Genomic DNA, 13,163 nt, shown 5'->3' on the forward strand with positions numbered 1-13,163 from the left:
AAACACAAAGGCGATTCTTGGTGGGAATCGAAAATTATTTTAAATTCCGCTATGCATGTATAAGTAGATTCCCAACACCAAGAACACCTTATTCTTGAACTCTTCATTTGCTTCTGGGCGAACCTTCCTCAATTTTTAACAACCTTTGAAAGCTATTGAGAAAGTACTTTCCTAATTATATTTATGAAGCTAGTGTTTTTTATTATATGATGTTGATTTTTTTCCAACTCGTGGTTGATTGATCTCGAGATGTATAATTGTTGTTCGATCTCCAAAGTATATTATGAAGGTAGAATACAATGATCAACCACCGTTTTCATGAAGTGGTGCTTGTGTATTTACAGTAGAGAGGAATAGAGATAGTGTAGGATAGATAGAACTTTTGAAAATTGCGAACTAGGGTTTCTCGGAGAACACCCTCTCTCAAGGGCCAGACTTGCGCTCAAGCGATAGGTGTGTCACTCGAGTGACAGCCGGGTGATAGGCGGGCAATAATGATTCTATTTTGAATTCTCGAGGATCAATGTGGCGACATGCTAACATAATTTCCACGACTCTGAGTTTATCTATATAATATCCCAAAAGACTTATTGACTTTTACAACTTTTTTATAATTATTCATTTTTCTAAAGAATAGCCAATATAAATTAAAACTTAACAATCTTTATCATCCTCAAGTGAAGGGCCACAACATTCAGAAGTCTTCAGGAGGTTTATAAATGTTAATGAAGAGTTAACTAATCATCTTTAAGGACTTAAATCGTTTTTTTTAATCTCTTTGCCGATCATGCAAATTGTATGTCTTGATGATGTTATTAAAGATAAGAAATTGAAGAAAGCCATGGATGAAAAAATTGAAGCCATCGAAAAGAGTCACACTTGTGAGTTAGCCTCACTTCCTAAAGGTCAAAAGCCTATTGGAGTCAGATCGATTTTCCAAGAAAAGAAGAATACAAGTTGTAAAATTAAATGTCACAATGTAAGATTGGCTGTTAAAGGTTACAATCAACAACATATTGTTGGTTATGATGAAGTATTTGCACCGATGGCTCGTTTCAAAATAATTGAATTGATTATCATCATAGAAGTACAAAATTGATAAAAGATTCACAAATTAGATAATAAATCAATCATTTTAACATTTTCTAGAAGATGTAAAACATGCTACAACCTTATGGCTATTTTGTGAAAGGGTACGAAGATAATGTTTTGAAGTTGAAGGGAGCTTTGCATGTTTTATGCAAACACCAATGACATAGCACTTGAGACTAGAAAAATATAAAATATGCTCTCTATAGGAAGGTGAATCAAATGGCGATATCTTTACTATTTGTACGTAGATGATCTGATTTTTTTACGCAATAATTAGAAACTTATTGATGAGTTCAAGAGAACTATGTCGGAAAAGTTTTATGTGATTGGTATTGGTCTAAGTCAGTCTTCCTTGGCATTAAAATGAAGTAACAAGAATATGGAACTTTCATTTCTACAAAACATAAGCTAATATGATTCTTGAAAGATTTAAGATAGTGTAAGTTGTGCAACCCAGTTACACTCCGTGGATTATGGAATAAAATTATCAAGATTCAATGACGGTGAAAAAGTTGATTCAACTATTTTCAAGAACCTTATTGAGGGTTTGAATTACTTGACATGTGCAAGACCCAATATTTTGTTTGGAACATGTCTGTTAGTCAATACATGGAGTTTTCTACCATTATCATTTCTAGGCTACAAAGAGAAATCCTGCATTACATTAGAGGTACTATTCTCTATCAGTTATTTATTCATATTTTGATGATTTCAAGCTTGTTAAATATAACAATAACCATTCAACCACATATGTGGATGATAGAAAAAAAACAAAATGTTGTATTGTTTATGTAAGATATGACCTTGACATGGTTACATTTTCAAGTTGTGAAGTAGAATATGTTGGTATTGCATCATTTTTTAAGAAATTTTTATTAAAAATTTGTTAAAGTACATTTGCAACAAGGTGATTTAATGGAGATTTTTATTGATAATAAGTCAACATTATTGTTAGCAAATTTCCTTAATTATATTGATTGACTAATCTCCATGATTTGTGTAATTGTATGATTAGAGCATGATTTGTGTAATTAGCATTAGTTACTTACGTTATGTGCTTGCTTCCTCTACCTATAAAAGGAGGGCTTTTGTTCAGTTTTATTTATCACAGAATACAGAAGTTATTCACAATTCTTCTCTATTCTCTTAGTTTTAACATGGTATCAGAGTCATCTTTAGTTCTTGGCCTCTAGTTTGTGTCTTATTTTTTTCTTTTTTTTTTTGGTTTTATGCATTCCGTCGCTCTATCACCACTTCTAGCCTTCATTCATTGATTCTTTTGGTATTCCAATACCATAAATCGATCTTGTTGCTCTAGAGATTTTGTTTTTTGGTGCAAAAATCATTCCGAACCAACATCGCCTCATCTGTCGTCACTCGTCGTCATCTCCGATGACCTTCCAGCCACTTTTTCGTGCTTATTCCATCAGTGTTGTCCTTTGCTCTAACTCGGTTAGCATTATCATTTTTCTGTTATGGCTTCTTCAAATGATGTTGCTCATCCTATAGAGATTGTTTTTGAACGACTCTAACTATAATGATTGGGTCCAACAAATGTCAGTTTTTTTGATTGGCCGGAGATTATGGCGTTTTGACATAGCGGAAGTTATAGAGAAGATGAACAAATCTCATAAAGAAGAAAACTCACGAAGATTTTTATTTCATTCAAATCAATCTGCGGCCTCAAGAGGCTTATAACGTATTTATAGCAAAACACTAGAAAATTCGGAAATTAAATAAAAATAAAAATAAAAGATTTTTTTTTCCAAAAATGGAAAAAACCAAGATAATGATGGAAATTGATAGTCCTAATCTTCAGGATTACTCTCCAACAAACGAAATGTAAATCCGAATTTATTTAATTGAGATATACTCAAAATAAGAATTACCAAAAAAGGAAAAATGCCTAAACGAGGGCCTAAACGATGGATTTTGCTCAAAATTGGCCTTGCATCAGGGCCAAAGGTGCTAAATTTTATTCATTGGCTCGATTCTAATCGAATTAGACTAGCAATTCGCCAAAAACGAACAAACCCTAAGTTATCATGAAATCAAAAACTCTAAACCCGAAGTTATGCTTTGCGACGGTCTCATTTCCTCATAAACTCTAATCTCTTATGCACTACATCATGTTTTGTCACTGGAACAAAACAAAAACTGACAAGCAATCCATATAGGAGTTTGATGAGGCCTTTGATGAATGGAAAAGTACTCACTGTAAGATCCTTTTTTGGTTTATTAATACATTAGCCCTTTCCATTCAGAGTCTATTCCCTAAGTTCCGGAATGCCAAACTTGCTTGGGGGTTTTTGGCAAAATGCTACAACTGTGATAGTGATGCTACTCTAGAGTTTCAGTTGGAGACTAAGCTTTCCCAAATGCGTCAGGAACTTGGACAGTCTATCACTGGGTATCATGCTCAGGTTAGTAGTATTTGGGATCAGCTTTCTCAAACTGACCCGTTTTTTCTGATGAAAAGTCGATTAAGCTTTTCGCTGAATATCGTGATCGTTGTCAGTTTATGTATTTTATGATGCAAATCTGGGATGAACTTGAGAATACTCGAGCATCTTTGTTCATCGATCTCCTCTTCCTACACTTGAAGTTGTCTTTATGGAGCTAATTTCTGAGGAAACACGACAACAAACTCGTCGGGTTCATTCTACTGATATGGTTTTGACTACTGTTCCATCTAGCTCATCTACTCCGGCCACTCTTGTTGCAGCTATTGCTTCTTCTAAACCGCGACGTTTCAACAGCCAATACCACTATTTTAAGGAAGATGGCCACCGTATTTTTGATTGTCCTAAGAAGAAGGCTAAGGATGCTCTTATGGCTAATGCATCTTACTCTTCCAAGCCTCCTGCTGCTGATTGCTCTTCTACATCTTTGTCGTCACTTTCTACAGCTAAAATTGAGGCAATTGTCATCCAGGTCATATCCCGTACTTCTACTGCTTTATCAATCTCCACAGGTAACTCTATATCTTGGTTTCTTGATTCTGCCTGTTGCAATCATATGACCTCGATTTCTCTTTAGTTACCCATAGAAAGTATTTAAATCCCGTTCCTTTAATTTATACCGCTGATGGTTCACTTATGTCTGTTAGTCATTTTGGTCACGTTTCCACTCCTACCCTTTTTGTACCTAACACATATGTTGTGGCTAACTTGTCTCTAAATCTCCTTTTTGTTGGTCAACTTGTTGAAAGTGGTTTTATCTTAACCTTTTCTCACAAAAGGTATGATATGCAGGATCCAAAGACAGGCCAGCTAGTTGGGACCGGGCAAAAAATTGGTTGCCTTTTTGAGCTTACATCTCTGCATTTGCCTAGTTCTTGTTCTCCTCAATCTCTTAGTGTTGCTGTGTCTTCCAGTGTTTGGCATTCTAGTCTTGGTCATACATCCTTATCTCGTGTTCAGTCTTTAGCTTCTAGTGGTTATTTAGGTAATGTTAAATTTGAACATTTTGATTGTGTGTCTTGTTAACTTGGGAGACAGAAAGCTTTACCTTTTAATGAAAGTAATTCTTTGTCTTCTGCTTCTTTTGATTTGGTTCATTCTAATATCTGAGATCCTGCTCGTATCTCTACTAAGGGCGGGTCTTATTACTTTGTTATTTTTGTTGATGATTATTCTGGATATACATTGATTTATCTTTTGCATGATCGCACTGGGTTACTTAATGCTTTTCGCGATTTTAAGCAGATTATAAAAACTCAGTTTCATCGCACCATTAAAGTCTTTCGGTCTGATAATGCCATGGAGTGTACTTCTGCTTCTTTCCTTGAAGAGCTTCAAGAGGCAGGCACTTTGTCCCATCGATCCTGTCTATATACCTCCCAACAGAATGGCCGTGTAAAACGTAAGCATCGTCACATTCTTGACATTGTTCGCTCTCAACTTTTCTCTGCATCCCTCTCCAAATTCTTTTGGGGAGATGCCCTTACCACTGTTTACACTATTAATTGAGTTCCAACCCCTACTTTCTCCAATAAGTCTCCATATGAGGTTCTCTATGGAAATGTACCCGATTATTCTCTTCTCAAAGTGTTTGGTTGTGCTTGCTTCGTCTTACTTCCACCTCATGAACATACAAAACTTAAACCTCGTTCTCGTCTCTGTTACTTTCTTGGTTATGGGATTGAACACAAGGATTATCGGTGCTATGACTCCATAGCTAAGCGTCTTCGAGTCTCTCGACATGTTCAATTTTGGGAACACGAAGTGTTCACTAATATCTTTCCACTCTCATCCGATTGTCTCTCATACTCTCTCATTTTTATTGACCCTGCCATAGACCTCTCTCTAGATTTTTCCTTTAATGTAGGTCATGTCAGCTCATCTGGTGATCACTCCACGCCTATCTCTCACGAGACTGGATCATCTGATGATTATGCCATTGCATCCACCCCTCTTGAGTCCTCTGATTTGGATGTTCGTCGTTCTAGTAGGGTAAGAGCACCTCCTATGCATCTTAATAATTACTATTATTTTTCTATTCTTGACTCTCTTCACGAGCCTCGCAATTATCGTGAAACTTGTTCTGACCCTGTTTGGCAGCAAGCTATGTCTGAAGAACTTGACGTTCTTTACAAAACCATACTTGGGATTTGGTTGACCTGCCTCCTGGAAAGACTGTAGTTGGGAACAAATGGGTGTATAAGAGGAAAAGGAACTCTGATGGTTCTGAAGTAAGACATAAAGCGCGTTTAGTGGCAAAGGGCTTTACTTAGGAGTCTGGCATTGACTACGAGGAGACATTTACCCCTATTGCTCGTATTACCTCCGTCCGTTCTCTTTTGGCTGTCGCCTCTGCACATTGATGGCCTTTATTTCAAACGGATGTCAAGAATGCCTTCTTATATGATGATTTGGCTAAGGAGGTTTATATGCAGCCTCCTCCAGGGTACCTTAATCCTCTCGATAAGGTCTGTCGTCTCCGATGAGCATTATATGGGCTTAAGCAAGCTCCTCGTGCTTTGTTTGCCAAGTTCAGCTCCACTGTTGCACAACTTGGGTTTGCTTCTAGCCCCTATGATTCTACTATTTTTACTTGTCACACTGACACTGACATCACTATTCTACTACTTTATGTTGATGATATGATCATTACTGATGATGATAATTTTGGTATTCATGAGTTTAAGTAGTTTCTGTGTCAGCATTTTGAGATGAAAGACCTTGGTTCTCTTAGCTACTTCCTCGGCTTAGAAGTGTCCCCTACCACTGATGGCTACTCTTTGACCCAAGCCAAGTATGCTTCTGATCTTCTCACCCATGCTGGTCTCACAGATTGTAAGATAGCTAATAGTCCGCTGGAGCCCAACATCAAACTTTGTCCTACTGATGGGGAGCTCCTTCCTGATTCCATTCATTACCGACGTCTTGTTGGGAGCCTAATTTATCTCACTGTTACTAGACCAGACATCGCCTATGCAGTGCATCTTGTTAGCCAATTTATGTCAGCTCCTCGTTCCATTCACCAGGCAGCTGTTCTTCGCATCTCACGCTATATGAGGGAACATTATTTCATGGGCTTTACTTTTCCTCTCACTCATCCTTGACGTTGATTGGGCAGGGGACCCTTTTGATCGCCGATCTACCACTGGTTTTCTTTTTCTACTCGGTGACTCCCTTATCTCTTCGCGGAGCAAAAAGCAGACCGTTGTTGTTCGCTCTAGCACTGAGGCTAAGTATCGAGCCCTTGTTGACACTATTTCTAACCTTCTTTGGCTTCTCCAAGATATGGGTGTTCTTGGTGTTCCTCAGCCCTCTAGCACTCCGCTTTATTGTGACAATCATAGTGCTATCCAGATCGCTCATAACGATGTCTTTTCTGAACGTACGAAACACATTGAGATCGACTGTCATTTTGTTCGCCATCATCTTCAGGAAGGGATGTTTCGCCTCTTGTCAGTTCCTTCGGCTGATCAGCTGGCTGATATCTTCACAAAGGCTCATCCACTTGGTCACCATCGCTCATTGGTTTGCAAACTCCAGTTCATATCTATAATACCACCTTGAGTTTGAGGGGGGATGTTAGCATATCTCCCTAATTATATTGATTGACCAATCTCCATGATTTGGTCAATCTCCATGATTTGTGTAATTGTATAATTAGAACATGATTTGTGTAATTAGCATTAATTGATTACTTTATGTGCTTGCCTCCTTCACCTATAAAAGGAGGGCTCTTGTACATTTTTATTCATCACAAAATACAGAAGTTATTCAAAATTCTTCCTCTATTCTCTTAGTTTTAACAATTATCTTTGCTAATTATTTTATGATCGGAGCAAGCACATCGATAAGGAGTATTATTTTGTTTGAGATTATGTAGACAAACAACATGTGGGAATAAAAATTGCATAATTTCTAGAGCAGATTGTTGATATTTTCGCTAAGAATAATGCTATCTTGTACCACTAGTGCTAAAACACCAATTTAGGTGACATAAGTGACAGATTCGACAGAGTGTAGAATTAAATGATTGATTAATTATACCTCTTATTTATTTAATAGTATATTAGTGCCACTTAAGATGGACCAGTGATGCTAAATAACATTTTAATAAATTTTCAAAGTTTCAAAGTTTGCTTGGAATTAACATGACTAAAGTTTATTTCATTTATTTAGATAAGTTAATGTTTCGTGTCTTTTGCTACCATTTATATCTTGAGTTATGAATACATTAATGCAGTAGTTGATTCATGTACTTCGGAGTTATTTGGGGATAATGTATTAAATAGTCAGTACATGTATTAAATTAGATTCATTACTTGTAAAGCCTATAAAACCCTAGTGATCTAACTTAATTTTAACAAGTGAATTGAATAAAAATTGAGCGTTCTCTTGAAATTTTCATCCCCTCACTTAAAAGTTGTTCGTTGATCTTGAAGTTTTCAACACAATTTTCTGAAATTGACACATCAACTATGGTTCATGGGCTGCATTCAAACAATAATCTAGCAACCAATGGTTTCTTATTTTTATTTTATTTTCTTTGATAATTTAGCATTATTTGAGAAGCCGGGTGTACGTGACACTATATTTTTAGAGATAGCATTAGGGGAGTCCACAACCTTGCCTTATCCAGTTATTTTAATTTATTTTTAATTTTTTGGGCTAAGCTGTTCACTAGATTGAGGTGTTCTTGCTTTAATTTCGTCATGTTTTTGTGAGGATTTGAATTAATAAAGTTTACCTACCTACCTACCTACCAAATGCAAATGGTCACGTTTTCCCTTTAATTCTAAAAAAGATGGTTCTCGTCAAAACAATTTTCCTCTTGTAATTTGTGTATATAAGTGGTATTGGGAGACTGACTTGATAATCCTTAATCATAACTAGCGATGGCTCCGAAATTTCAAGAATTGTCTCAAAAATCTCTCACGTTGTTTTCCGAAAGTTAAACTGCAACCAAGGAAAAGTCAAATAATTGGGCGATTTGGTGGCTTCCGAAGAATAATTCTTCAAAAGTTGAATGACTTTGTGGCTTGTATTGTTTCCAAAAGATTAGATATAAGTTTTACACGTTTTGACAAGTATCATAAAATTGAAGAAGGGGCAGAGATATATATCTTCGTTTTACGTAATTTTTTTATGGTAATAATCATTGAAATTGAACGTAATTATATTTGTGAATGATTTTCAATTAACCATGTTTTGGTCAATCTCAAGGATTGGATAATAAATGATTGTATCATTATATATTATTTTCTTTAAACATTGTCAACAACTTGTTAAATTTATTTTAGACTTTTTAGTATAATTTAATTTCACAATGATTGAATGCATCTTTCTTTTATAATTTGTTATATTCCACCTGTACCTTTTTTCTCTTCGTGGATATAGGTGGTTTTGGGATGCTTCGATGCTGATTTGGTGATCCTCAATCTTACACAGTTTAGATAAAACTGTATGATTTTTTAATGTTTAAAGTGTTGGAAAATTATATCGATATTGTGCATATTATATTCACAAAACATTTCATTTATGTTTACGAAATCGAAATGCAGTTTCGTCTTACTGAAATGGATTTGGGAAGATGAAATGACAGATTCAATCATTTCCATTCTTTATTTCAAACCTACATGAAATCAAAAGAATGCTATTAATTTTTTGAAATCAAATATGAAGAAAGAAATAAAAAAGAATCAAGGTGAGATGTGAGTGATGCGATTGGCTGAGGTAAGTGTTAGACACTTTGTCCTTAAAATGAATTTGCCCCGTATCGGTGCTAACGATTTTTCGGCAATCATCTCCCAAGATATAATGACCACGTCGAGCCATATGAGCACTCCAAATGACTTCGACCAACGAACTCGAATGAAATTCCCTCTATACCATGACCATGTTTTTGATGCAAAATAAAATCACTTCTATAAAGTGTTTTGTGCAACAGGACATGAAAGAGTAATTTTTATGATTATCAAAATAAATATTCAAATGGTCCTATATATAGGAGTTGAAGGGACACACCCCAAATTTTAATTTCCTTCAAATAGGACCGGATTTCTCATTCATATGCAAATTGTTCCTCAACTAATTTTCAACAATCCCCCACATGAATGGAAATTCCACATATGCAAATGATAATGAAAAACCTAGTAGAGAGTGCGAAAAAAACTACATCAAGTAAGGTAGTTTCTGGCTTTGAACATTCCTTAGTGAAATACCATCCGATTTACTAGCTAATTGGTGAATACGATGTTCTTGAACCATCAGCCGTTGGTGTAAACCAAGATAATAGTACTCACACAATGTCTATCATAAACCGTACATTATTCTCATGACTTGGTTTATTTTGGCCCTGAACCCATCTTGGTTCTGTAAGTGCTTAGAGAATTCAAGCTTTGAATATTTTTCATTGAAGTTGCCCCACTTCATACTTACATAGGTGATCTTCTATTAAGAGTGTTTGGCACTACTCCACTTGACTTAATCAAGATATAGAAATCATTAAAAATTTATCTTAACCTCCAACCATTCTGCAGAGAGCACTTTGGTATCATAGCAATGAGTTAGAAAATTAGTTTCCTAAGTACTTCACGGAATCTTCATAACTAAGTTGTCCCTTTGAACCAAGATCTTGAGATCTCCAGTCAACATAGTAGGGTTACCATCATAAGGACTCTTACTCAGTAGGCTTAATCTCATTCCCTTTGACATGTAGTATACTTTATCTCTTGGTAAACATATATAAATGGATCCACAAGTTCACGCCAATGAGATCAATTGTTTATGGTATTATATCTACGACGTACATGTCTAGACTTACCATTACATATGACTCAGTATCTTTTCAAATTTAGTTAGCCAATGATCGATTCATTTGATAGATACACATTGTCACCAACTTAGAAATCCTCTCATGAAGTTACATGCTTCTCATTAACTTTATCTAAAGTATCAATTCCAAATAATATTGGAAAACTTCTATCAAATCGTTATACTAGTCTATCATATTTACTAGTAAATTTCATACATGGGTATTCAATATTATCATTAAAGCATTGTAATGTATTTGAACTTTATGAATATTCTTTAATATTTCATTTGTTCTTGTATATCCAAATAACCACCATGATCGGAGTTTATCCCATTTCATTCATAGACTTAGTGTATACCATCGCATCATAATATCTTTCCAATACTACAGGATATCTTGTGAAATGTAATACATAGGTCATAGTATATTTCAAATACCCAAGGACCCCTGTCAATGCAACCCCATAATCATGTTGTAAACTCTAGATCTACAATTCATGTTGCAAACTCTTTGCGGGAATGCAAAACCTAAGGAAGCCAGTGGGAAGTAAGCAAAATATCTTATTTGGAAACAAGATAAGCTCACGTGTAGAGGCTATAGGAATATGCATTTTAACTTTAAGTAGTGGCTTTGCTTTGAAATTAGATAGGACCTTTTATGTTCCAATTTTTTCACAAAACTTGATTTCTATTTCTAGAATTGTATCCTTGGGATATTTCTTTAATTTTTCAAACACGTCATTCAGTTTATTATATAATCCTGATTGTGTTGGGAATGATACTTTGTCTGATGGTCTTAGTTGTATTAATTTACAAAACGATATCACTTATAGTTCAATGCATGTTTATATTGGCACTAAACGATGTAATATTAATGAAGACTCCTCTATGTTGTGGCATCGAAGATTAAGACATATCTCTACAGATAGAATCAAAAGATTAGTGAATGATGGGATACTTAGTACTCTAGATTTTACTGATTTTGACACATGTGTGGACTGCATAAAGGGAAAGTAGACCAAAAAGTCCAAGAAAGGTGCCAACAAGAGTTTGGACATATTAGAAACCACATACTGATATATGCAGTCCAGATATGGACTCACATGGTAAAAAATACTTAATCACCTTTATTGATGATTATTCACGATATATGTATCTCTACTTACTTCATAATAAAAACGAAGCATTGGAAGCTATTAAAACCTTTAAAGTTGAAGTAGAGAAACAATATGAGAAGCAGATTAAGATCGTAAGATCAGATAGAGGTGGAGAATATTATGGTAAATACACAGAGGATGGACAAGCACCTAGTCCGTTCGCTAAGTTTCTTCAAGAGCATGTGATAGTTGTCCAATACACCATGCCTAGTTTACTAGACCAGAATGGTGTAGTAGAAAGAAGAAATATGACATTATTGGACATGGTGCAGTTGCTTAATAGCTCCAATCTTCCTAAATCCTTGAGGACTGAAACACTTAAGACGACAGTGTATATATTAAACCGAGTTCCAACAAAGGTTGTCCCAAAGACACCATTTAAATTGTTGAAAGGTTGGAAACCAAGTTTGCGACATATGCGCGTTTGGGGATGTCCGTCTGAAGTGAAGATCTATAATCCACAAGAGAAGAAGTTGGACCCAAGGACCATTAGTGGGTATTTGATTGGATATGCCTAAAGGTCTAAAGGATACAGATTTTAGTGTCCATCTCATAGCACTAGGATTGTGGAATTAAGAAATGCTAAGCTTCTTGAGAATGACTTGATTAGTGGGAGCGATCAAACCAAGAACAAAGTTCCTGAGGATGATTTGGAATCTCAGCCTCCCACCTCAGATGATAGATTGATTATAGTTCACATTACCCCTCAAGTACAAACAGGTGTTGAACAACCAAACCTTGACATTCCACAAGCTATTGATAATGTTCAAGTAGATCAGGTAATTCAGGAATTACTAGAACTTCCTGAACAAATGGTTGAACTATGAGCTTATCAGAAAGATGATGATACAACGTTAAGAAGATCTACTAGAACAAAAAGGTTAAAAATTTCTAGTGATTATGAAGTGTATCTACAAGAACCTAACCACAATATTAGAGTAAAAAATGATCCCGAATCATTTTCACAGGCCATGAGTTGTAAAGAGTCAGAATTATGGTACAATGTCATGAAGGAAGAAATGAGTTTTATGAAGAGCAATGGAGTCTGGGATCTTGTTGAGTTGCCTAGTGATGCCAAAGCCATTGTCTGTAAATGGGTCTTTAAGACTAAGAAAGACTCGCTAGGCAATATCGAGAGATACAAGGCGAGACTTGTTGCTATGGAATTTACTCAAAAGAAGGGAATTGATTACACGGAGACCTTTTCTTCGGTATCTAAGAAAGATTTTCTATGTATTATTTTGACATTAGTAGCCCAATTTGATCTTGAATTACAAAAAAATGGATGTGAAAATAACATTTTTCAATGGAGATTTAGAGGATGAGGTTTATATGAAACAACCTAAAGGATTCCCCTTCAATGATGTGAGCACTTGGTCTATAAACTTAAAAAGTCTATATACGGTCTGAAATAAGCATGATGTCAATGTTATTTAAAATTCCATGGAGTAATTTCTTCATTTGGATTTGTTGAAAACCCCATGGATCAATGTGTATACCAGAAGATTAGTGGGAGTAAAATATGTTTCCTTGTTTTATACGTAGACGATATTTCACTTGCAACCAATGATAAGGGTTTGTTGCGTGAGGTGAAACAATTTCTCTCTAAACATTTCGATATGAAGGATACGGGTGAGGCATC

General features: G+C 35.5%; 1 protein-coding gene across 1 annotated transcript; it reads left to right on the plus strand.

Annotated features, from left to right (window-relative positions):
* The first annotated feature begins 3,762 nt into the window (after nt 1–3,762).
* On the plus strand, nt 3,763–11,381 carry LOC111387092. Its single transcript, XM_023011607.1, has 11 exons — nt 3,763–4,066; nt 4,132–4,539; nt 4,666–4,956; nt 5,143–5,731; nt 5,816–6,149; nt 6,257–6,566; nt 6,673–7,079; nt 8,949–8,978; nt 9,788–9,872; nt 10,851–10,911; nt 11,063–11,381. The coding sequence occupies exons 1-11, from the start codon at nt 3,763–3,765 to the stop codon at nt 11,379–11,381; spliced, it is 3,138 nt and encodes a 1,045-aa protein (XP_022867375.1).
* Nucleotides 11,382–13,163: the final 1,782 nt, after the last annotated feature.

Source organism: Olea europaea, unplaced genomic scaffold (genome assembly GCF_002742605.1).
Source record: "Olea europaea var. sylvestris unplaced genomic scaffold, O_europaea_v1 scaffold3897, whole genome shotgun sequence".
Classification (NCBI taxonomy): domain Eukaryota; kingdom Viridiplantae; phylum Streptophyta; class Magnoliopsida; order Lamiales; family Oleaceae; genus Olea; species Olea europaea.